The 27201-nt window shown below is 49.2% G+C and overlaps 1 protein-coding gene across 1 annotated transcript in view; it reads left to right on the top strand.

Moving 5' to 3' along the window:
* The window catches only part of LOC135918841 (uncharacterized), a 206176-nt gene that overhangs the window by 73416 nt on the left and 105559 nt on the right, over nt 1–27201 (top strand). Inside the window, exon 3 of the mRNA XM_070526429.1 lies at nt 12109–12172. Coding sequence (XP_070382530.1) covers nt 12109–12172 — 64 coding nt within the window. The remainder of the gene's footprint in view (nt 1–12108; nt 12173–27201) is intronic.

Here is a 27201-nt window from a genome sequence, read left to right as displayed (position 1 = left end):
AATAAAATTATTGCAGTAAACATTGTGCTGTGCATATTAGGAGACTTGTAACATGCACTTGGTGTCCCTTCAAAATAGGCAAAAATGTAAGACAACCTGTGCCACTCTTGGACCATGTAAATAAAAAGTACACTAATGCAGCATACATGTCATCGTGCTGTTTGTTCTTTCTATGTGCCATAATACAGTGCGTGTTGATTAGCCACAAGATGAACGGTGTGTGTAATTCACAATGAAGACAGCAAACAGCAGGAGCTTAATAATGCTATCACCTATAGACTATGCATATGACTGCAACACCACCCGATTCAAATGTGTCATTACATGCATGTTCGATACCACATATTCTTTAACATTGTCTTATAATTGCATGTACCATATTTCACACATCTTAAGCCCTTGCATAGCACACTTCTGATGTATCCATTTCATAGGCCAAATAATTGTACACTTTGTCCTTTTGTGTTGCATGAAAAGCAGCATCCTTCACAGTCGGATAAAACTTCAGAAGACAGGAGAGGCCCCACCCACCCAGCAGTCGATTGCCTACATGTCTAAAGAAATAGTCCCTCTCCTACGAGCAGGTATTAGTTTGTCCGGCGGCACAATGTCAGTCTAGAGTGCGTGCCCATTGGTGCAGGCTTGTGTTCACCTGCCTTGAAGTGCAGATTCCGCAGCCTCGTAAAGTTGTATCTGGCTATAGAAACACGTAATGCCTTGCACCAGTTGCATAGACTTCTGCAACTTGATAGCACACAATGATCAGGATCAGAAATCTATAAAAGCATCCAAGCAAAGCTGGCTGGCCACACATCCATTATGAGGGGCTGAAAAAGGTCTCGCCATGACGTCCTTGAAAAAGAGGTGGCATTTGGCACTTCTTTAGAATCAAAAACAGATTACACTGAATGTTGTGTATTACGTCAAAACAAACTGAGCTTGGTTATTTGCACAGCATGTAATGGGAGGTTGTGCTTCACATAGGGAACAAACTGCTCTGTCCAGTACAATATTGAGGCCGGTATGGCCCCTATTAGGTCAACAGTGTCTAAATACAAATTCCACTTTTCACAGGCCATTGATTTCACCGTTACTTTTGTGTGATGGCTCTTTCAATCAGCGCTTGTATTACATGAGCAGGTGGATTTGAAAGCAAAGCTTTGTTTGCAAACCTTCCGACTTCCATAAGTGTGTGACAAGGTACTGGCATGTTGTCGAATAGCTCACACTTCCTTGGTCCTGCACCAACGAAGCCCAACGCTCTATTTGAAGTTGGATTGCACAACAATTCAACGGCACACAAAGAAGTGTAACCCACACAGCAAAGCATTCTGCTGTGTGTATTTCTATTTGTGTCCCGTCTAATTGTTGTGCAATTAAACTTCAAGCTTCTATACCAATACACCGTCTTCAACCTCACCAATGCTATAGTTATTAGGCCACAATGGTGCACACCTTTGAAATTTCCCAACACAAATTAGTTCTCCAAAAAATCACAAATGTTAAATTTTGCAGCACAGCTGTATGTATGCACGTGCCATATTCTTTACCACTAAACTCACCGGAATCAAAGAGGCAAGCATTAAGCAGCCTTGCTGCTGCCATTACCCTTATCATCATGACACCAACGGAAAGACAGTGCCATGTTTCAGTAAAGGGAGTGCTGGAGGGAAAGGTGTGACAGCGAGGGCTTACAATAAAAATAACGGTTACGAAACATGTTCAATGCCAATATATGCTGCATGTCGCTCAGCCTACTTTGGCATTGCGGCAAGCGTTTACTCGTTTGGGCATATCACGTTTTGTGTAATCATTGCTCTAAAACTGTACAAATGGTCTATTTGCTTTGCAATTTTTATTTTTATCATGGTGGGTTAAAGACCCACTTTTCATTGGCATCTGCACCACATTTCTCCCGATATGTAATTTTGCCTTGGTGGTTCATGACATCTTCACGTACAGAGAGTTCTGCAGAGTATCGGATGTGCATTGTTCTACTGCTTAATTAGAGACCCATTATGAGACGAAAATATACAATTTATCCATCCAGAATAACGCCGCCCCCCAAATAAAGAAGATGCACTGAACCTCTGGCACATGCATCGACAGTGAACAAAGCAAACAATCTGAAGTATTTTCTTCATGCAAGCCAACACACTAAGATTCTCAATGCATTTTCATTTCGCCACAAATGCATAGGCACAACCGGCTTGGCGCAACATCCACATCTCGCGCTGCAACAAATTGTGCAATGACTCGCTGTTTCATAGTGCGGCCGATAGATTACGCATGACCAAAATTCAGCATTGTGCATACTTAGTAACCACCAATGAAGAACCCCAAGTTCTTTATGAGATTAGGATTCATAGGTTACTTCACACAATTTGTGATATCCATTTATCTATTTATACTTAATTAACCTCTTTCCCAAGAAAGTGAGCCATTTGGAAGGCACCCTGGCAGACAAGTAGAACAATCGGCAAAAAGTGATCAACCAGCGAAAAAGTCTGTTAATCACAGTAACGCTGACATTGAAGGCGCCTTAATTCCTACGTACAGTCTTGGTTAAAAAACTTGAACCCGCTGTGAACGGCCGGGAGCGGCTGCGCTCCGCTATCGCGGCGCTGTCGCCGCCGGCTCACGCCGGTGCTCGCTTGCGCCGAGGTTAAAGAGGGCGAGGAAAGCATGTCTCTCACTCTAAAGCAACCATTGATAACAGGGCTCGCGAAAAACTAGTGCAGTGGTAGTTCTGCCATCTGCGAGGTCGTCTTGCGGCCGCCGTGGTACGGCGCTTCGTGCGAGTAAATGCGCTTGCCTAGGAAAAACTGCCCGGCTGCCATGCAGCGCGTTATACTATAAAAACTGTCCTAATCATCAAAATTGCCTATTACAATTTTATACTACACATTCAAAAGCGAGAGCCTTAGCCATGTGCAATTAGATAAACATTTTGAATTTGTTTCTGAGTGCGATGAAAACGAAAGATAAAACATAAATTGACATCTCAGTGCTGTCTAGCGTTGTTCCAGGTTTTATTCTAATATGCGGGCGATTCAAACACCGTTCGTTCAGAAAAGACCAGAAGCAGTAATTTGAACTACAAAGACACTCTTCGTAAAGGGCCTGTAATCACCGTTACAATACTTCAACTACGTTGGCCGCACTTCTCTAAGGAACGACCACACGAGGGCGTTTGGCATTGACGTTCTTTAATTAAACCCACAGTGTGATATGAAAAATTTGCGGGACTACAAGACGTTTGCCCTGCCTGAGTAGCCGATTGAATTAGACCCTTTCCCTCGGCATTTCGGAAAGGGCCCACTACCTCGCCTTTTTTTATATCTTCCTGCATACTGCCTCATTGTCGTTAGGGCTCACTCTCATGCACACGTGAGGCCAATGTAAGTTCATCCTGTTTGCACTGGGCATCACGCGCTTGAATCGCGTAAAGTAGACCCGGGCCACGTGATTATAGTATTCTCGTATAGTGAAGGCGTCGCACCGGCGGTGCTGTCGCTGTCACGGGCTCACTGGAAAGAGTATTTTGGATATAGTTTACTGAGGTATCGTTCGTCTCTAAGAGAAAGGGCTTCACATGCAGTTTTAAGAAAATGGGTTTCACGTTACGTCCTTTCAACCAGAGATCTCGGCTACTTTACATTCTAACACATGGACAAGCTGCAATTGTTCAGGGCAACCACAGACCAAGCCGCACTCAATGCCTTCAGGGCGTGTTCCCCCCTGTGATTTCGTCGAGAGATGCAGGTGCCACCACCACCCTAAAGCTTATGCTTTCTTGATTAATTTGCTACTTGTGAAATTCATGATTACAAATACGACAAGCCATTGTGACACATAAATTAATATATCATTCAGCTGCAGATATTAGATCTTAGCTACGATCCTCGCAAAGTACCCGTGTTCGAACATGCGCAGTACTATTCATAGCGTTGTTCCTTTAGTTTGGCCCCAGGAAACATTAACTGATGATTCCGATACTCGGAATTGCGAAATTTGTGCGTATCGCGTTTGACAGCGGTCGCCAGAGACCCCCACCCGCTCATCCAGCATACGCTGCAAACGGCATGCTAGCGAGTCGGTGGCTTCCACTTCGCCACCGCCGCGTGGAAGACGCGCTGGCCGCACTAGTTTTAGAGCGCAGCTCTTTGGCGTCCGTTCCTGGGTTTCGCGTCGTCGTCGGCGTCGTCGTCGGCGTTGTCGTCGGCCTCGTAACCAGCTCGCCGACGAATCTGCTCCGCCGCCGCGCATGCGCGCTGTCGGCTCTCCGGGCGAGGGAGGATGATGGAAGGGAGGAGGAGAGACTGTGGAGGAGGGCTGGCTACACAAATGGCTCTTTGGCGTCCGTTCCTGGGTTTCGCGTCGTCGTCGGCGTTGTCGTCGGCCTCGTAACCAGCTCGCCGACGAATCTGCTCCGCCGCCGCGCATGCGCGCTGTCGGCTCTCCGGGCGAGGGAGGATGATGGAAGGGAGGAGGAGAGACTGTGGAGGAGGGCTGGCTACACAAATGGCTCTTTGGCGTCCGTTCCTGGGTTTCGCGTCGTCGTCGGCGTTATCGTCGGCCTCGTAACCAGCTCCGCCCCCCTTTCATACCCCCAGCGCTAGCAGCGACCGACTGATACCGCTTTCGTGAGTCCGCTACCGCACTCACGAAAGACGTCGTGCACTTCCTGCAACTCGCATTAACCGTCCATCGATCCACACCGATGTTAGTAGTGGGGGACTTTAATGTTGACATAAAGACAAACAGCAATTTCCTAACACTTATGCGGGAAAACATCCCGTTCCTTTCGCTCGTAACGCGTCCCACGGCTGTGACAACCTCGCGAGGCACTTGTATAGATCTCGTCTTTGAGAATCAAGCATTGGTGTACCAAGTCGAACACATATCAGTCTATTTCTCCGACCACAAAGCTTCCTTCATGACTGTCAAGAACTGTTAGTGGAGTCTTTGTTAAAGGAATACGTGTGAAAAATAAAAAAAAATTCTGTGATAGCGCATACATGTGTTGCTCGATTTCTTTGCCTCAATCTATCGAAAAGGTGAAACAGCTTATTTGCTGCGCTCAAATTTCGCATTAGGAAGTAACGTAATCGTCGGTAATTTTTTCACGAGCGTTGTTATCAAACGAGGCTTGAGAGCAAGAGTCATGCTCCCCTCGCCCTCTTTATCCTCGGTGCAAGCGAGCAGCAGCGCGCGCCGGCGGTGGCAGCGCCGCGATAGCGGTGCGCAGCTGCTCCCCGGCCGTTCACAGCGGGTTCAAATTTTTTGACCAAGGCCGTACGTTCCATCGACACACCCGACTACGTTCGTAATGTTCCCACGAACTAGGAAGCATTCTTTTATATATGCGCGCTCCGCCGCAGTATTCTGGAAAGCTAGCCACCGCTTACGCACTGCCGCATCGATAAGCGTGCCAGACACATCTCTGACAAAGTTGCTAACAGTAGTTTGATGGCGTCCAATGTAACGCTTGGCGCCGACGCTTCCCTGAAAACTCCTAGTCCCGTAGAAACGGAGGGCACAGATGACTTGCTGCACGACGGTGAGCGAATGAAGCCCGCCACGCTGTCTCCGCAGATAAGAGTCTTCACCTAGCTCGTCACACAGCCAGCGCACTGATGTCTTCGACAGGCGAAAATGACGCTGAAACTCCCCGTCGCTCATGCAGGTGAGCGGGTCCGGATGGTCATACGGACGCTTGCTGCCGCTGGATGCAATGAAACAGGCTGCTGCTGCCGCCGCCATGTTCCCGAGTTGAAGTCGGAGGGGGTTTCGCGATGTACGAGTTTAGCACGAGTTCGCCTGTCAATCAAAACCAGAGGTCACGCCCCGCGCGAGGCATGTAACTATTGCGCACGCACCCACTACAGTTGGGCCACGCCCAACTTATCTTCCGGCAACAGCGACGCGGTGTCGAGCTGAGAGGCATCAACAATCTTGACCGCCGACATAAAACACGCACAACGCACTGTCATCGGTGATGTACTGAGCACCACTATCAAAAACAAAGCCTTGACTGTCGCCGACTTATGCATACATCTTCTCGGGCTGAGATGGCCGCACAACACGGTTTCGTTGACTGCATTGTGGCGCGTAGCGCACAGTAAATAATTATCGGCACGTCACTGTAGCTGCTTGCAAGGCGTCGATGCGTCGAGGGGGACGACGATGCTGAGGAATGCGTATTGCAGCAGTCGTTTGAGATGGCTGCTCTGTCATCGGTGATGAAACGGAGCCACAGCGTCGTAAACACGATCAGCGTCCGAGAATCGCTCGCTCGTTTAGACCCAGTGCAATGGCATTTCTTCATCACAAGCACTGCGCACTCAACAGTTCCAACACCTCTCTCCGTTCGAAATCTGATTTCATAACTGCACACAAGAGCCCTCACCTGCCAAAATGCTAGTGCTGCGGTGACGTTACGATATCCATCTGCGATCGCTGCTGGCTCCAGCAGAGGTAATCCGCAAGCACCTTCGACGGCACAACACACTCATATACTGCGTACATGCGCTCAGAGGCGCCTTCACTGGGCAAGCGATGACAAGCGATGACAAGCGATGAATTGTGTCGCTGGGGAAGCATGCACTTTTTGCAATGTATCGCAGAGGCTTCGCGCACAAAGATAAACTGGTACATTTTCACTGGACTGCGTCACTACGCACTCTAAAATAACTTACCGCCATTTTGCAGCGACAGCTCTTGTGTCGTTTTTAGTCGGTAAAGCGGGGGCCTTAATAGCCTAGTGAAGCGCCTGCGATGAACAGCCGTACCGCGGCGCTGCGTTTCTATTCCCCTAATAGAGAAAGAGTGGCCATGACCCTCCATGGATCATGACTGACTTTATTTAGAATAACACTGCAGCGCCCCTAGGCGACTTATCACCGTATGAACGCCCTCGTGCGTGCGACCCGCTTCAATGTATCGCTTCTCAGCTTTCGCCTCGCTGTCGCCACTCGCGGCAAGAAGTGCAAAATTTAATAATTTGCTCGATCTCCGTTTGTCATCACAAATTTCTAGCGTTGAAAACGAAAAACAGATACCTCAAGAAATAAAAATGTTCGTTATTTTGTTTGTTGTATTTTAACGTATTCGTTTGAATGAAAGTGTAGGTGCAAGAATGCGCCGCATGTACCCTGTTCGCATTCGACGGAGTATAGAAAGACAGTGACCGAAAGAGGAGGCACACCCTTGACGCGCCCGGGAAAGGCGTGGCAAGCGGCTCACGGCAAGTGCGCAGACAGACAGCGGCGCAGTCACGGTATCGCTAAGTTGCGATAATCCGTTGATAACAATACGCGACGCTGGCGCGTTTCGTTGTGCAGCCTTCTGCGCTTGAAACGTGGAAGCAGCGTGCCGCGCAGGGTGCGCTACATATTTTTTGGCCTGCACCTTCGGCGCGTTCCGCGCTATCTCCGTTCACTGACTGCCGTCGAGCAAACTCGGGTAAAACTCGGGTGAACGAGAAACTCGGCGCATCCTGCATAGCACCCTTGTTCTCTTATTGCTTCACATTCTCGCGCCGAAACTCGGTAAGGACTCTGGCGGAGTGGTCGAGCGCACTCCTCGGTGATTATGCGATCCTTTGCGACGGGTGTTTGTCGAATCCTCGATGACGTCGAAAAGCAGCCTTCGTATGGTCGGAGCAGGCTTCTGAGCTGTTGTTGCTTAATCATGGGGAGACTTGGATTAATGTCGTGGTCTGGTTCGGGAACCATGGTCGTCGGGGTAGATGCGACGGAATCCGATAGGACAAACGCATCACTGGTTTCCAGAATTTCCTCGATGTACGCGATCGTCATGCCCTTGTTGATGTGCTTGAACTCCTGGCTGAAGTTTGTCAGCAACACTTCAGTTTTCCCTCCATGCAGTCGAGCGATCCCTTTTGCGACGCAAATTTCACGATCTAGCAATAGACCTTGGTCACCCTCGATGACGCCTTGTACGTCGGCAGGTGTTTTGGTGCCGAAGGAAATGACAATGCTGGCGCGACCGGGATACTGACTTGACTTTCCAGCACGCGTAAGGCATGGTGACTGCGAGAGTTCTCCGGCGGTATCGCTCGATCTTCCGACAGCGTTCGACTATCAGGTCTATGATTGCGCCGTGTTGGTTCAGGAAGTCCATGCCGAGAACGACGTTTCGTGAACACTGTTGGAGGATAAGGAAGGTGGCAGGGTAAGTCCGGTCATGAACAATAATTCTTGCCGTGCAGATTGCAGTCGGCGTGATCAGGTGTCCTCCAGCAGTCCGAATTTGAGGGCCTTCCCACGCTGTCTTAACTTTCTTCAAGTGGGCGGCGATGGGTCCAATCATGACGGAGTAATCGGCCCCTGTCTCCACTAAGGCGGTAACTGCGTGGCCGTCGAGAAGCACGTCGAGGTCGGTGGTTCTTTGTCTTGCGTTACAGTTAGGTCTTGGCGTCGGATCACGGCTGCGTCGCGTTGAAATTTGGCTGGTATGCGGCGTCGTCAGGTCGTCTTTAGCTGGCGTAGTCTTTCCTTCCTGACTTCGTCGGGATGGCGGTGAGTCGTTATCATGTCGTCGAGATGGTCTCTTCGGCGTCTTCGTCGGCAACGGAGGATCTTCGTCAGTTCGACGAACAACAACCGCACCTTCTTTGGCTGCTGCTTTTAGTTTTCCGGATATGGGCTCGCAGACCAGCCCCGGGCTGGGCCAGTGTATGGTCGGCGCTGCAGCAACAGGTAACGGCCTGGTGACGGTGAACGGGACGGTCGTCGAGGGCTCCACTAAGTGGCGGCGAGGTAGTCGGCGAAATAGTGAGGTCGTTCGTCAAGCTGTGGTCGTGGCACGTAAACGGCGAACTCTCGCATTCCCATTTCCCTGTTTGGGCATCGGCGGTAGACGTGACCCGCTCTTCCGCAGTGGTAGCAGAGTGGGTGGTGGTCAGGAGCTCGCCAAATGTCCGTCTTTTTCGCGTAGCGGTGCTGGGCGACGGGCAGGCAGGCTGGCGGCGGCGGCAGTGGACGACGGAATTGTGGCGTTAAACGTCCCGGGCGCGGTCGTGCAGGGGGGCCTTGGCGGCGGGCGACCGCGGCATAGGTCATCGCTTCCGGCTGGGGCTGCGGTGATTCTGGTTGCGCCTCTGGAACTTCAAGGGATCGTTCAAGCTCATCTTTGAAGATTTCGGTGATTGAGGCTACTTGAGGCTGCGACCTATAGGGTACAACTTCTGCAGCTCTTCCCGCACGACCGCTCTGATAGTCTCGCACAGATCGTCGGTGGCCGGCGATTGAATTTCTGTGTAGTTGGTAGAGCACGTGCGGCGGTTGTATTGCCGGTTCCGCATTTCGAGTGTCTTCTCGATGCTGGTGGCCTCGCGAAGAAACTCTTCTGCGGTCTTCGATGGGCTTCGTATCATTGCACCGAAAAGTTCTTCCTTCACACCACGCACGAGAAGGCGGACTTTCTTCTCCTCAGGTATATCCGGATCGGCGTGGCGGAACAAACGCTTCATTTCTTCCGTGAATATGGCAACGTTTTCGTTGCCATATTCCATAGGAAGGTGATCGTCTTAAGGCTCTGCGCCTTAGGACAAACTTGTATCCGACAAAGTCCTTAACTAACAAGCAAAGTAGTGATCCAAAGTCACGGCTATGCCGTCGATGTCAAGAGAAGCCTGAAACCTCATTCCATATATTACAGGAGTGTGAGTCGGTTCACCTCGCACGAACAGAACGACACAACTTCGTAGCTAAGCAGGTAGCCCATCTAGTTAAAGAGAAGAACCCGAGCGTTTTGGTTCAGGAGGAACCACGCTTAACGACTCGGGAGGGAACTAGATTGAAACCCGACTTAGTTATTGAGACTTCAGATGAAGTGCTAGTGATCGATTTGGCGGTCGTATGGGACTCCAATGTTGGTGTGTTGAGGGATAAGACACGTGAAAAGTCTGCGAAGTATGCTCCATTGCGGAGCTGCTTTGATCCGCACAAGACATTCTCCTCCCTTGGAATGGTTTTTGGTGCTCGGGGTATGACTTGTTCTGAAACTTTGCAGTTAGGTAAGACCTTGGGTCTTACACGGGGGGATCTCGCCTGGTTTAGTGCTTGTGTCCTTAGGGGTAGTTTGATATGTTTAAATAGATTCCGAAAACGAGTGTAGAGGTTCCTTGAGATTCGTTGCGCGTATCAATTTTGTCGTTGTTGTTCTTTGTTGTTGCTTTTTTGTGTTTTTTTTTCTCTTTCCTACTACTACTACTGTGTTGCTCGTTATGACGTGTTAAGTTAGGAGGTTGGCCACAGCGTAAAAAGATAAATATAACAAAACACACAATAGCTTTCCTCAAGATAGCTCACACTCAAATGACGTCTTGGGGAGGCCAGACAAGGACTGACGTGTGGTGGGGTTTCCCCTCCCGCGCTGGTCCTCTCCAATCGCCCTCCACACTAAATCTTGCTGTGGCCAGCAACACCACAAGAACTGTGGTAATTCATGTTATTAGCTGCACTCGGGCGTCCAGCATGGCTTCGGCCCTTTCCTTGCGCACGACGCTCGTAAAGGTGCGCAGGAAGCCGCGACGGAACAGGTCCGATGTTGTCAAGGTCGACTCGCGGTTCTCAAACCACGTTCTGGCGGCGTCTTCTAAGGCAAAGTATACATCCCGCAGATATTCGTCGGAGTCCTAGATGTTGAAAGTCGCGATTACTTCGTAAGTCTCCATCCAGGATTCCGGCTCTTCAGTCGCTCCTCCATGGAAGATCGGTGGGTCCCGAGGTTATTGTAGAATAACGGGGGACGCTGGGGCAGCCATTGGGATTGTTTTGACCACGATCTTCTTTGTCGTCTCAGGTAGAAATCCGTGCTCTGGGGGCAATACTTGCAGTCTGCGGCTCGCACGCTGGTCTTGGGCGATGTTGTTTTTGTCCTCGGGCTTCGGGCTTGGATCGCGGCTTTGCGGGGGCGTTCGGTACATGAACGCACTAGTACCTCCACCAGATGTCACGTGGTATACGGTTAAGATGGCAGCAAAACTGTGATTAATGAACCGAGCGTTTTCTTGGGCGAACTTCTGCCCTCAAAACAGGCTACACTCAAATAACAACGGTAGCGGCGAACGCGATCGGCGGTCGTCGAAATCTGATCAACGGGTCAAGCGCGTCGGCTTTTATACATCAATCGTCGAACGTTCCAGACTAATCGCTGGGACCCGCGCGCTTTTCACAAAGTTCTACATTATTCGCGTCGCGCACGCATGCAATCAGATTACACAAGGTTCGCTCACAGACAGTGGATGGAACTATCGATAACATTCCAGAAACTTCCGACATATGCAAGCGCGTCCCGCGCGTGCGATAACATTTGTTAGGCGGCGAAACGTGTCGCCCGATGAAGACAAATACACGTGTCAATATGAAAAAAGCCGAAGGAACATATGCCCTTAGCGTCAAAAGCATGGGTAGGTTGGTTCTGGTAAATACTTAATATTCTTGTGTGTGTAGGGGCGGGGAGGGTAAAGAAGCAAAGAATGAATGGCAGCACACACGCGAGCCGAACGTTTATAATCAGCAATAGGCAGTTCTTTTCTTCCTCTCGAGCAATTTTCTTAATTCATACTACCGAACAAATAACCACTTAGTGGATGCCGAATACATTCTAGCGAGATTCTGTACACTAGCCATAAAGAATGAAAATTCTCATCCACCCGACCATGCAAGGCGTTTGGATTTTACTTTGTACCTTCTTGCTACAGTAGGGTGGACCACAGTTTTCTTTTTTATGAACCATATTCCACTTGAAGCCTTCCACTGAACTGATTTGTCATATTCAGTGTCCCTGATTTTCTAGATGTCGATTAATTCGGTTTTGTTCTGCTAGCCTTCTCGTCCACTTAGTTGGTACAGTGAGCGCTGCCGGGAGGTTCAATCCGCGTGCCAGGAAAATGTTTCAACTGCGAAGCTTTCAGTCTCAGACATTTGCATGGGTTTTGATTGAGCTTTGCGCTGATGTCGGGCTGATAAATATTTTCTCTTTCGCCTTTTATGAGCGTTGCGGGCAAATTGCAATTAGTGGAGATACTGAGCAATGTTGGTTAAATTATTGCGACATTTTTTCTCATGCTTGTAGGTTGAGCAAGGAGAAGTTTTGTGACAAGTACGAGACGGCATGCAACTTCTCTGATCCAAATTGGGTAAGTTGCGACGTAGTAAGTCTTTTATGTTGAGCTAGAGTGTTGTGAGCGTGTTCAAACTTTATTTGCGCAGCGTAATTTTAGCGAGCGGTACGCATTATAAACGGCAGTGCCCTAACTGGCAACGAGGACACAATTGCATGTGTCAATCTCTTCTTTCTCTCTTCCGATTGTTAATGTGGTGTTACTTAACGTGAGTTGCCGCCTAGCCCGATGACTGAGCTGGTCCCTGTTTGGGTCTTGATGTTTCTTGAGCAATAACGCTCAACGATCGTCCTCTCGATTTCCTTTTAATTAGCGCTCTACACAATCGACGGGTTTTGTTTTGCTTCAAAACAGTATGCAAAATTAACATACTTGTTTACGGTGCCCTAAATGCTCCCGTTCCTGATGCGGGGCGTAAAGCAAGAACTTTTCACCGGACTGATCCGTAATCCGCCGAAGACTGTAGTTAAGCTTGTGACAGAGGCAACGACGATCGAGAAAACTTTGAAAATGCGCGCTAGGCAATATAATCGCCAAGTGCTCACGCTGCAGCGCGAAATTGAAGCAGTGGGCTTCGACGAACCACGAAAGACCATTAGGGCTATTGTGCGTGAAGAACTATGCAAGCGCTTGCCTTCATTGCAACTTCAGGTAGCCTCGGTCACTGACATGGTAAAGGATGAACTACGACGGTCGCTAGGAGATTCCGAAATGCAGCCGGAATCGCCACCTTCCGTGCCGAAGCGATGACCTACGCCTGCGTCGCCCGCCGTCAAGGTCCCTCTCCGTATCCGTGGCAGAACCCCGTACCGCTGCCGCCGCCACCAGCTCGCCCGTCCGTCGCCCAGCGCAACTATCCAAGGAAGACGCACGCATCGCGCGCTCCAGACAACCGCCCGCTCTGCTATCATGGATGAGAAGCCGGTTACATCCACCACCGGTGCACATACCGCGACTTGCGACTACGAGGGTTTGCTGCGAACGCACCACGCCTACAGCAAGAGGAACTGCTTCGCTATATCGCTGACTACCTTGCCGCCACTCAGAGGAGCCCTCGAAGACCTTTCCTTTCGCTGTCACCAGGCCTCTACCTGTCGCCGCAGCGCCGACCATAGGCTGGTGTGGCCCAGCCCGGAACCGGTCCATCAGCTCACATCGGGAAAACTAAAAGCAGCAACCGAATGAGGTGCGTGTTCGTCAAACTGACGGAGATCCTCCACCGCTGACGAAGATGCCCAAAAGTCTTACATGATGACATATTGTCACGAGCCTTCAGAAGTACTATTGCGGGTTTATTAAACCGCAGAGCCGCTTACTCGTGGAAAACGCGTCCGTCGGGGTTGGCTCGCGCGCAGGGAAGAGACGCATGGTCTTTGTTCTTTTGGGCTCGACCCACTCTTGCCCTCGACCCCTTACTTACATGTGGCATTAACCCCTCTTCCGAACGAAGGCATCGTCTCGATGCTGTAAAATAGGCGCAAGAAAAAAAAACAAGAAAGCTAACACAAAGCAAAGCGAAAGTACAAAAAAAGAAACGGTCCGCTGGCACTTCCAATGAACAAAAACGAAGATGAATGAAAATAAATGAACGCGGAGATAAATGAAAAGCAGAAACAAAGACGGGTGAATGATAGAAAAAAAATTTAAAATGCGCAGTTTACGGTTTCGTGCGCACAACATGAACTATGTCCGAGCTTGGTTGTCTTTGTGTGCGGATCCGTGTCTGCGATGTTGTGTCAGGGACCACTTCGTAGTTAAGGTTACTGACGGGGCGTAGTATTTTATACCGACCAAAATACTGGCTCAGCAACTTTACCGAGTGGCCACGGCGGCGAACAAGGGACCATACCCGAACTTGGGCTCCGGTGTTTTAGGACCTGTCCCTGTGGCGGATGTTGAAGCATCGTGCGTCTCCTGCTGCTCTTGGCCGATGTGCAGCCGCGCGACCTGCCAAGCTTCCTCGGTACGCTCAGCAAATTCTTCGGCGTCAGTTGTCAGTTGATCAGCGTCGTGACACGTCAGCATAGCATCCAGCATTGTCTGGATTTCGTGCCCTTAGAGAAGGTGAAATGGTGGGAATCCCGTCGTCTTTTGCACGGTGGCGTTATAAGGTCACGTAAGGCAAGATCCTATCGCTTGTTTTGTGGTCAGCGTCGATGTACATGGTGATCATGACTGTAATCATTGTATTCAGTCGCGTGGTCAGTCCGTTGGTATGTGGATGACACGCGGTCGTCGTTCGTTGCCTGGTGTTGCTTAATTCAAAAATCTTATCCATAAGCTGGGCTGCGAATGCTGTTCCTCTGTACGTCATGAGAGTAGAGGGAGCACCGTGACGCAGTACGATGTGGCGCATGAAAAATTGCGCTACTTCTGAAGCCCTGGCTCGTGGGTTCACCTGCGTCTCAGCATAGTGTGTTAAATAATCAGTCGCGACGATCACGCATTTGTTGCCGTCGGCAGAAAGAGGAAACTGTCCGAGAATGTCCATGCCGACTTGATTGAAAGGCGTGTGAGGTGCTTAACATGGCGGAAGGAAGCCAGCCGGATTAACGGACGGTGTCATTCGGCGCTGGCATTCACGACAGCTTTTAACGTACTGTTGGACATTTGCCGGAAGGCTGGGTGGGTAAATAGTACATATCGCTTACTCTAACGAGTGTTCGTGAGACGCCTAAAAGGCCAGATGGGGGTTCATTATGGCAAGCGAAAAGAACGTCGTCTCGCATGTCACGTGGAACTACCAGAAGGTAAGTACAGCTGTTCGAACGGGCATTCTTCCTATACAGTACCTTGTCTCGTAGACATAAGGATGTCAACGAGCGGAACAGATGGTGTGGTATGGCTGTACCACCACCACCACCACCACCACTACCACCACCACTATCATCATCATCATCATCATCATCATCCTCATCAGCTGCAGCAGCAGCAGCAGCCTGGTTACGCCCACTGCCGGGCAAATGCCTTTCGCATACTTTTCCAACTACCCCGGTCATGTACCAATTGTGGCCATGTCGTTCCTGCAAACTTCTTAATCTCATCCGCCTACCTTTGCCGCCCCCTGCTACGCTTCCCTTCCCTTGGAATCCAGTCCGTAATCCTTAATTACTATCGGTTATCTTACCTCCTCATTACATGTCCTGCCCGTGCCCATTTCTTTTTCTTAATTTCAACTAAGATGTCATTAACTCGCGTTTGTTCCCTCACCCAATCTGCTCTTTTCTCATACCTTAACGTTACACCCATCATTGTTCTTTCCATAGATCGTTTAGTCGTCCTCAGTTTAAATAGAACACTTTTCGTAAGCCTCCAGGTTTTTGCCCCGTACGTGAGTACCCGTAAGACACAGGTGTTATACACTTTTCTCTTGAGGGATAGTGGCAACCTGCTGTTCGTGATCTGAGAATGCTTGCCAAACGCACCCCAGCCCATTCTTATTCTTCTGATTATTTCAGTCTCATCATCTGGATCCGCGGTCACTACCTGCCCTAAGTAGATGTATTCCCTTAGCACTTCCAGTGCCTCGCTACCTATCCAATTTGCTGTTCTGTTCCGAGACTGTTAAATGTTACTTTAGTTTTCTGCAGAATAATGTTTAGGCCCACCCTTCTGCTTTGCCTCTCCAGGTGAGTGAGCATGCATTGCAATTGGTCTCCTGAGTTACTAAGCAAGGCAATATCACCAGCAAATTACTAAGGCATTCTGCATTAACTCTTATCCCCAATTCTTCCCAATCCAGGTCTCTGAATACCTCCTGTAAACACGCGGTGAATAGCATTGTAGCGTGTTTCTGGTTGCACCGCGGCACTCTAAATGATCGATAATCGGTCGAGTTTCAGCGTCGTCACGCTGCTGTATGATCAAGTCCGACGGACTAATTTCATTTCATCTCATTTTATTACTTTAAGAACCCTTTATAGGGGTATTACATAAGGGGTGGGAGTACATTAGTACACAATTTGCATAATACATAACTGAACACGCAAACAACAACAAAAACTACATGAGCTAAAGTGTTACATACGTCAGCGCAAATACATAGACATAAAAAATACAAACTAAAGTGGCAAGAGTATATAAGTCTGTTAACAAAAGTCATTGTCATTGTGAAAAGTGCGCATTGACACTCTTCATGAACGTACAAGGGCAAATGATGGCGGCGATTTGGTGGGGCAGGTTGTTCCAACTTGACGGTGTCCAGGAAGCCGTCATCGTCCTCTGTTTCCTGACTGGCAGGATCAATGGGTGCGTGGGACAGTGTATCAGCGTCCTCGTGCTTGCGGTCAGACGTATAAACGATAGTCACGTCAAATTTGTGTAGCCGCAAGCTCCACCGTGCCAGTCGTCCTGAAGGGCCGCGTATGCTTGCCGATCAACAGAGGGCATGGTGGTCCGTCACTACATTGAAGGGATGACCATAGAGGTAGGGCCGCAACTTCATAATCGCCCATACGACTGTGAGCCACTCTTTCTGCGTAGTCGAATAATTCACCTCGGAACGGGACAGTGAGCAGCTGACATAGGCTATTACTCTTTCGACTCCATCTTGACCATGGACGAGCACTGCGCCAAGGCCAATGCTACTGGCGTCGGTACGCACCTCTGTCTCAGCATCATCATCAGCATGTGCAAGAACGGGTGCTGACTGCAGGCGCTGTGGCAATTCATAAAAAGCTGCCTGTTGCTCATTATGCCAGACAAATGGTGTGTCGTCCCTTGTGAGACGACTCAGAGGCCTCGCCATTTTCGAACAGCCCTTAATAAACCGGCGATAGTAGGCGTACAAACCCCAGAAGCGTCGGACGGCCTTCTTAATGGAAGGAGCTGGAAATGTGGCCACCTCGGCAAGCTTGTCTCGTTCGGGTCGGACCCCTTTGACACTTACTACATGCCCGAGGAACATGGGAGCTTCCCCAAGTGCCACCGAAGTGGCACTTTTCCGGCTTGTGTGCGAGGACTGCCGATCGGATGCCTTCTAGCACACTCCGCAGGCAGTGAAGGTACCGCTCGAACGTTTCGCAAAATACGACCACATCATCAAGGTTCACAAGACAAGTGTGCGACTTCAGTCCAGTGAGCATAGTGTCCATCATTAGCTGGAAAGTAGACGGGGCTGAACAAAAGCCAAAAGGAGGGATTCGAAATTTGTAGAGACTATCTGGAGTTACAAAGGCTGTTTTCTTGCGGTCTCTTTCGCCTACCTTGATTTGCCAGTAGCCACTTTTGCAATCGAGAGAAGAAAAATAGTGGGCCCGCCGTAGCCTATCTAACGGGTCTTCGATACCGGGCACGTTGTTAAGCTTCCGGTAGTTGACTCACAAGTGGCGCGTTCCATCTTTCTTTTTGGCAACAACTACCGAAGATGACCAGGGGCTGCAGGAAGGTGTGATGACCCCATCATCAAGCATATGCCGGACCTGCGTACGTATGGCTTCGCGTTATTTTGCCGACACGCAGTAAGGCTGCTGGTTTACGGGACGTGCGTCCTTGTAAGTGGTGATCCTGGCGTACCTTTGAAGCATTCGCGAAGCAGGTCCGGAAATCATCCAAGTGCTTGCGCAGTGCTGTCTGGCTATCGGTGGACGGTTCAGAATTGATGTCCATATGGCCCAGAGACGCGTCTGCTGTCTCATTTACTTGCGACGTGAAACAGTTGTTAACGTTGGCTACTTCATCTGCAAACGTTGTCGAAGTGCTGCGGAAAAGGTGTCAGCGCTCGTTGCTAAAGTTCGCAACAAGCAATCGCGATTGGTCATCACGAAGCTGCATAACACTCCTAGCCACACAAGCGCCTTGCTAGAGTGGGTGTTCCAAATTAGTTTCGGCCAGCGCTCCGCCATCGCGTGAGCCACATGTGTCGTCGACGAGGATACTGGGTCATGGAGGAAGCGTTACACTGTCTGCAGAAACACGAAGTACGTCAGCACGCCGTTGATCGCCCTGCACGTCATTTGATAGGTCTGCTGAAAATATGATAGAACGCTCTTGAAGATGATAATACCGCCATACTCCTTCAGGAAGTCAAATGCTATGAATAACGTCGTGGGATCATTCGCGTTAGACAAGGCAACACGCTACGAATGTATATCCTTGAACCTCAACTCTAGTCGTCCAGGTGCCCAGTGGTGTAACGACGTGGCTACCGGCGGTCCAAATCTGCGAGTTATACCAGGGCGTGATTACTGTCTTCAGCTGCGTGGCCATTTTCGCACTTAATATAGAGTTGTCTGCACCGGTGTCTACTAAAGCACTAACAGCGTAACCGTCGATAGGCACTGATATATCGAGAGAAAGCCGGTCGTCCTGTTAAACTGCACGTGGTGTCAGATCGGGATCTGCTCGTGTCAGCGTCGATCGGAGGTCTTCAGCACTTCGGCCGTCAGCGACCTCGACCCCAGAGGTCATTTTAGTTAGCTTGCCCGGCGGGGACTGGGTGACCGCGCGGTAGAATACCACTGGCGAGGAAGTAAAAATCGTCTCGGAGATGGTGACCACGAATGCCACCCGGCCGGCGGTGTCCTCAGTGTCCCAGGGTCGCTGACCGTATTGGGGCGGCGGAGAGTATGCGAAAAAGAGGCGAAGTCCAAAGCGCCGGTACAGGTACAGGTGGTCAGCTTCACCGCAGCTTCACCGGTACAGGTGGTCAGTTTCACCGCAGCTTCACCGGTACAGGTGGTCAGCTTCACCGCAGTGGAAGCACAGATGCTGGTGGTCGGATGTGCGCCAAAAATCCTACTTCTGAGGGGACGTGCGTCTATCGTCCATGTAGTGGACCGCTTACTCCGGATGATGGGCAATTGGAGCAGCATGAGGAAAGGGCGACGGCGTGTACCCAGCTTCGCAATGATATCGGCTGCGCCGACTGAAGTGGCGCTGTAGTATGAGCACGAACGAACTGCGGCGGAGATGAAGCAGGTTGCCTTAAGGCTTCCGAGTAGGTCGCACGGCAGGATTCACTAGGCCCTGCCACGCCATTATCAGGAGGCAAGGTACAATGGAGGCCCTGGTGCACCTCGTCCTTGATAACGCTTGTAAGGGAGCTTACCATAGGGTGTAATGTTGGTGTGACGCCGGCCTTTTGCAACTCTTCACGCGCTACAGAGCGGATGAGCTCGCACAGACGGTCGCTCTTACTTCAGATGATCGTGAAAATGTGAGCAGCCGACATGCTGTTCACTTGCCTCTCATACAGGTTGGACGGATATAGATGCACCTTTTCCATAGTCACGGCCTGGGACAAGAACTCCGCGAGCGTCTTCGGAGGGCTCCGCACGAGACCAGCAAAGAGCTGCTCCTTAACCCCACGCATAAAAGGATGTAACTTCTCCGTGATTCCTGGGTCAGCTCGTCTGAAGAGGCGCGTCGTGTCGATGTATGTGGTCACAGTTTCGTCTGTAAAATGGGTCGGAATCGATCGTTGCGCTCGTTCGTGGTGATCAGCACTGGTATTGGTCTCCAGAAGCTGACGGCAAAATTTGCGCCATGACGTTATTGTTTCCTCACGGTTACGAAACCATGTACGCGCGCCGTCCGCCAGATAGAAGCAGACGTATCTGTTTTGCCGGTACTTACACTGGCTCGAGACAAGAGACGCAATCACAAGAGACGAAAGATCTGATCAAGAAACGTCAATGTATGAAAGCCTCTAACCCTACAGCTAGAATAGAACTGGAAGAACTTTCTAAGTTAATCAACAAGCGTAAGACAGCGGACATCAGGAACTATAATATGGATAGAATTGAACAGGCTCTCAGGAAAGGAGGAAGCCTAAAAACACTGAAGAAGAAACTAGGAATAGACAAGAATCAGATGTGTGCGTTAAGAGACAAAGCCGGCAATATCGTTACTAATATAGATGAGATAGTTTAAGTGGCTGAGGAGTTCTATGGAGATTTATACAGTACCAGTGGCACCCATTACGATAGTGGAAGAGAGAATAGCCTAGAGGAATTCGAAATCCCACAGGTAAGGCCAGAAGAAGTAAAGAAAGCCTTAGGAGCTATGCAAAGGGGGAAGGCAGCTGGGGAGGATCAGGTAACAGCAGATTTGTTGAAGGATGGTGGTCAGATTGTTCTAGAGAAACTGGCCACCCTGTACACGCAATGCCTCATAACCTCGAGAGTAACGGAATCTTGGAAGAACGCTAATATAATCCTAATCCATAAGAAAAAGGACGCCAAAGACTTGAAAAATTATAGACCGATCAGCTTACTGTCCATTGCCTACAAAGTATTTACTAAGGTAATCGCAAATAGAATCAGGAACACCTTAGACTTCTGCCACCCGAAGGACCAGGCAGGATTCCGTAAAGGCTACTCAACAATAGACCATATTCACACTATCAATCAAGTGATAGAGAAATGTGCAGAATATAACCAACCCTTATATATAGCTTTCATTGATTACGAGAAAGCATTTGATTCAGTCGAAACCTCAGCAGTCATGGAGGCATTACGGAATCAGGGTGTAGATGAGCCATATGTAAAAATACTGGAAGATATCTATAGCGGCACCACAGCCACCGTAGTCCTCCACAAAGAAAGCAGCAAAATCCCTATAAAGAAAGGCGTCAGGCAGGGAGATACGATATCCCCAATGCTATTCACAGCATGTTTACACGAGGTATTCAGAGGCCTGGAGTGCGAAGAATTGGGCATAAAAGTTGATGGAGAATACCTCAGCAACTTGAGATTCGCTGATGATATTGCCTTGCTTAGTAACTCAGGAGACCAATTGCAATGCATGCTCACTGACCTGGAGAGGCGAAGCAGAATGGTGGGTCTGAAAATTAATCTGCAGAAAACTAAAGTATTGTTTGACAGTCTCGGAAGAGAACAGCAGTTTACGAAAGGTAGCGAAGCACTGGAAGTGGTAAGGGAATACATCTACTTAGGGCAGGTAGTGACCACGGATCCGGATCATGAAACTGAAATAGCCAGAAGAATAAGAATGGGTTGGGGTGCGTTTGGCAGGCATTCTCGAATCATGAACAGCAGGTTGCCACTATCCCTCAAAAGGAAAGTGTATAACAGCTGTGTGTTACCAGTACTCACATATGCGGCAGAAACCTGGAGGCTTACGAAAAGGGTTCTGCTGAAATTAAGGACGACGCAACGAGCTATGGAAAGAAGACTGATGGGTGTAACGTTAAGGGATAAGAAAAGAGCAGATTGGGTGAGGCAACAAACGCGGGTAAACGACATCTTAGTTTAAATCAAGAAAAAGAAATGGGCATGGGCCGGACATTTAATGAGGAGGGAAGATAACCGATGGTCACTAAGGGTTACGAACTGGATTCCAAGGGAAGGGAAGCGTAGTAGGGGGCGGCAGAAAGTTAGGTGGGCGGATGACATTAAGACGTTTGCAGGGACAACATGGCCACAATGAGTACATGACCGGTGTAGTTGGAGAAGTATCCGCCGTAACCTTTGTTTTTAAGTCATGAACCAACTGGCTCAGCAACAAGTTTTATTAAATCTCAGTACCAGTTGGGACGGGTCGAGTGGAAGCGCTGGCCATACCGTTTGAAGTGGTGGGAACCCTAGCGTCGACAACTTCTGGGGCTAGTCACCTGGTCATGTGGCTGGTACAATTAATGGGAGCGTTGACTGGCCCTGGATTTGCAGCGCATATCCTTGGAGGGGCTTGCAACATCCCTGAGGGCTACCCGCACCTCCACCGGTTTGTCAAGGGCCTTCAGAAGTACCCTAGGGGTTTATGAAACCGCAGAGCAGCTGCCTCCTGAAAAACGCGTCCGTCGGGCTTGGCTCGCGAGCAGGGAAGAGACGCGCGGTCTTTGTTCTTTTGGGCTTGACCCACTCTTGACCTCGACCGCTACCTACATGTGGCAATATCTAGAGACGTCGACATCCCGAAGAAACTTGGAAGCAAACAATACGCGCACGAAAATAAAAGGAGACCGGACGATGGGACGTTCCAGCCAAAGGTCAACACGACGCAGCCGTGATACAACGCCAAGACCAAACTGCAACGCAAAAGTGAAAAAGCACCAAGCTCGGCACGCGCCACGACGCCCACGCCATCACCGCTTTAGTGGACATGGGAGCCCACTACTATGTCATGAGAGGGCCCATAGCTGCCCAGTTTGAAAAAGTTAAGACTCCATGGGAAGGCCCTCAAATCACAACCGCTGGAGGAGACTTGTAACGCCGACTGATATCTGCACGACAATGATTACGGATCATGACCCAACCTACCCTGTCACCTTCGTTATCCTCCTACAGTGTTCACAGAATATCATGTCGACACGGACTTCCTGAACCAACACGGCGCATTCAACTCGAATCGAAATCGTAACGCGGACAGAATATCAAGTCATACCTATTATTTATTCTATTATGTTTTTGAGAGACACGATAACCCACGACCACCAGCGAAGCAGGTAATATAGGCGTGCTGTACACGCCGGCTGACACAGGGCTGCTGACACGTGGCTGACAGACGGCCGTGTCACCGGCCTTGTGCACAGCCCTTCTTTATTTTCAATTCTACACACTCGCCGGTAACACACCTTCGCTCGTTGCTGCACCCACAAGCCTTACACCCTCTTCCCTTTAGAAGACCCCTACCTGTATATACTCTGCTGAGGAAAGCATATATCTCCTTGAGAAAGAGAAGCCCACTTGTCACAACGTAGGCTCACGCTTTCACCTTGTTCTCGTTTTGCTCATCGTCTTGAGTTTCCATCTCCCGCCTTCCCATTGTCCTCCCTGTACATCTAAATTGGTCTTTTTCAATTCGACTACCTGACTTCACACTTATGCTTTAGGTGGTATTATTGGCAATTGTCTTAGCTTTACGGAAACTACCAACATCTCTGCCATCAGCCATTAGCTTAACTCATTGCCTGTCTGCCTGTTCTTCAGAACCAAACCGAAATTGTCAGATTCATTAAAACTTTCTCTTTTCTTCTCCTAAGACGCTTAATTCTTGTTCGTTTAGTGTGGGTGCCAGGCCACAAAGGTCTAGAATTAAACGAATGTGCCGATAAATTCGCAGTAGCATTCCACAATGGTCCTATAATCCCCATTTTACTTTCGCAAGCTTTCATCACTACGGCACGATTTAGAAAATATTCTACTACAGATAACTTCGCGCAATGATCATTGACAACATCTGATTTCCAACATTTCAGTTTTCCTTGGAACAACAAATGATGACCCTCTAGAAAAATTACAGTAACGATTACAAGACTACGGTACCGAGTCCAACCCCAATGAACTTTTACCTCCACAGGTCTGGTCTGGCTATATCGCCTTTGTGCCCTTTATGTAATGAGAGTGAATCTCTGGAACACTTCTTTTTCACGTGCCACCGATTCATTATTCAATGGAAAAGATTTCTAGAAGAACCCTTTCAAATTATTGGCTCTTCCTGTAGCTCTTTCCTTTGGGGCTACCGTACTAGGTTACAGCCACAGGAACGTTTGTGAAGCCCTCTGCATCTTTCTGCGTGAGACAAAACAAATTGCATGTTAGAATTCTTCTAAATATTTATTATGCTCACAAAATTCACAACCTATCCAGATAATTAATTATTCATATCTGTAACAGTAGACACATGAAATCCCATTTGCAATTTTGCAGTTTTTCTTGCAGCGCAATAAGCGCTATGTCGTAGCAGAGAAAACAGACACACACAGGCGCTAACTTCCAACAACAATTTATTTCCATGACGGACGCTACTTTTATGCCCTCATTTTTTCTCCCTTTTTTTCAAGCACGTGTCCACTGACAAGGTAACAGATTAAACGATTGTACAACTCACTGACTGACTAGACACAAACTACTATGTTTAACGAATGCGCAACTACTCCAACTCCGTTTTTGATAGCGACATGGATGATTGGCTAACACAAGCATTCCCAAACTCTTCAGTGCGAGCACTTTCAATGATCAGACGAGTTAATTCGCATTTGCTTCTCCCGATAATAACTGTATCTTCAAATCGCGGCACGCACCCGCACTTATGACAATTAACTTCGAGGAAGCCGACCGGCGAAGTGTTGTTAACTTTATTGGAGTGCTCCCTAAGCCTCTCATTAATGTATCTGTCGGTTTGTCCGATATAAGTCTTTCCACAGGCAAATGTAATTCGGTAAATACCACAGGTCCTGCAGTTGACGTACCTTTTTTTTGTGCTGCTTTTTGCACGCGTCCTTTGTGTTACTATATAGCCTTATTTTTGCACACAAGCTGATAAGCTTGTTTGGAGCAGTGAATACTACGTCAACCTTTTCACGTAGTCCTATCTTCTTCAGGTTATGGAACAAGCGGTGAATGTAAGGAATTAAGGTGAATTTTTTTTTTTAAGAGGCCCAGTGCTGGCTGACGTCGAGAAACCAGCCTATCCTGACTACGTTGGTTTGAGCAGCGCTTTAGCAATTGACACAATAAAATTGTTTAGGAAACAGCCTTAGTCAACCGCTTGTTGAAACCTACAAGAAATTTAATGCGGGCGCGATTTCTTTAGTGCGTTGTTCAAACACATTTTCGCTATGCCCTTTATAGTAGGCTTGGAATGAGCAGAGCTGTACGATAAAAGAGGCTTATTAGCTTTAGGTTGGTAACACGAGCAGATGTGATCGGCAGACAAAACGAATTGTAGATAGCGAAAGCGGATACTCCTATCTATTGGCATTTCGAAGGTCACATCAAGGGGACCAAGACGTTCAAAAATTGTGCTTGTAACACCTTCACATTCTTTTTCAAACCAATGAGAAATGCAGTCAAGAAACAAAAGAAATGATCAACAAAGCGCAATGCTCTGTAAACTAAGGTTCCCTTGAACCTAAATGCAGGCAATATTACCGCGCGACTGGCCGCTCGCGGCATTTTGCGTGTATTGGCAGGCTTTTTTCACGCTCCGAAAAACACTAATACTTAGCACGTATTGAGGAACAGAAAGTTGTATCGGAGTTGTTCATGTTGCTGTACAATTTTGTCATTTAAGCTAGGTTAGGTGAGATAGTTAGGTGAACTAACTATATCAACTCACAAGTTGATAAATTTATTAAGACTAATTATCTAATTAGGCGGAATGAAAAAGGGATCTTGAGTATCTCCAAGCAATGGCAAACAACATTACCTTTGTTTTGTCTAACTATGTAGCATTTGCATATTTTTAAACTCAAGCTAAAATAAGCTGGGGCACCCTGTATAGCATGCTACGGATACTGCATGAACACGTTGGCGTTCCATGCATGTCGTGATGCACCCACAGTCTCTGAATACGCTTCCGTGAGCTTTGATATATGCGAACTCTTGCACATTAAATGCAGCTACAAAAACCACAAGACATCGAATTTAGGCCGTGCTATTAAAATTAACATGTCAATTTCAACATATTGAAATGCGCAGACGACATCTCGAAACAAAGAAACGCGGCCGTAAGCGCTCTCCTTCTACAACGCTACAAAACATAGGTACTGATAGCGTAAATAATAGGTGCGACTTATGTGTAAATGTGGCGGTCCGTAGATGAAGATCCGCACGCTGGAAATATCAATTTATCGCGAACAAGAACCGCGCCACCATAGAAACCGTGCGCAGCTGGGCCAATTAAGCAGCCATTAAACGCTTCTTCTCGCCAAAAGCTCCACCAACCAGCCACCATCCACACAACCGCCTTTTGCCAGTTCCTTCCCAGTGAATGCTACCTTGTGCGACTGCCACAGATGATTGAGCTGACAGCCTTCGCTCCCCGATCGCCCCTCTCCCCCCACGCGCCCAAGGCACACAAGAACTAGGCGCCAACAAGCGTCATATTTTGAGGCGCCAACTAGGCGGCGGCGGCATCCTATACAATCGGACAGCAGCATCGCGCCAGCTTGAAGCCGACTTCTATGGCTATCCAAAACTTTTGCGCTCGGCATTATGCAGCACTGCGCATTGCCCCTCAAACAACCCCTAACCGCGTGCTCCAGGAGCACAAGAAGTCGGCGCTGGCAGGGGTCCTCTTTTCAGGCGCTGACTAGGCGGCAGCGGCATCCTATACGATCGGACAGCAGCGTCGCACCACTTTGAAGCCGACAGCTGTGGCTATCTTGAACTTTCGCGCTCGGCATTAGGCAGCCCAGCGCATTTCCCCTCAAGCGCCTCCTCTCCCGCGCGTCAGGCGCGCAAATCGGTGCCGGCAAGCGTCATATTTTCAGGAGCCGACTAGTCGGCGATGGCATTCTATATGATCCGACAGCAGCGTCGCGCCAACTCGAAGTCGACGGCTATGGCCATCCAAAATTTTCGCGCTCGGCATTATGCAGCCCTCCAGTGAGGCCGAGGCGCACAAGAAGTCGGCGCCGGCAATTGTAATCTTCTCAGCCGCCGATTAGATGGCGTCGTCATTCTAAACGATCGGACAGCCGAAGCCGGCGACTCTGGCTATCCGAAGCTTTCGCACTCGGCATTGCGCATTGCCCCTGAAACACCCCTCCCCTTCGGCGCGTGTTCCAGCCGCACAAGATGTCAGGACCGGGAAGCGTCATGTTTTCAGGAACCTAATAGACGGCATCCAACACGATCGGACAGGCGCTTCGCGCTAGCTTGAAGCCGACGTCTTTGGCTGTCCAAATTTTTGGCGCTGGGTTTTAAAAGCCCAGCGCATTGCCCGTCAGGATGTACCACACGCGCTCCGGGCGCACACGTCGACGCCGGCAAGCATCATCTTTTCAGGCGCCCACTAGGCGGCGTTGGCATCCTATGTGATCCCATAGCAGCGTCGCGCCAGCTTGAAGCCGACGCCTTTGGATATTATAAACTTTCGCTCTCGCTTTTAAGCAGCCCTTCGCATTGCCCCTCATGGCCCCTTTCCAATCTTGCGCTTCAGGGGCACAAGTCCGTGCCGGCTAGCGTCATCTTTTCAGGCGCCGACTGGGGGGCATTGGCATTCTATATTATCGGACAGCAGCGTCGCGCCATCTTGAAGCCGACGTTTCTGGCCGTCCAAAACTTTCGCGCTCGGCATTATGCAGCCCTGCACATATTTACCCGCATGCCCCCTCCCCACTCGTGCGCTCCAGGGGC

This window comes from Dermacentor albipictus, chromosome 9 (assembly GCF_038994185.2).
Source record: "Dermacentor albipictus isolate Rhodes 1998 colony chromosome 9, USDA_Dalb.pri_finalv2, whole genome shotgun sequence".
In the NCBI taxonomy this organism is placed as follows: Eukaryota; Metazoa; Arthropoda; class Arachnida; order Ixodida; family Ixodidae; genus Dermacentor; species Dermacentor albipictus.
The sequence above is the reverse complement of the archived record's forward strand: the minus strand, read 5'-3'. Positions and strand labels throughout refer to the sequence as shown.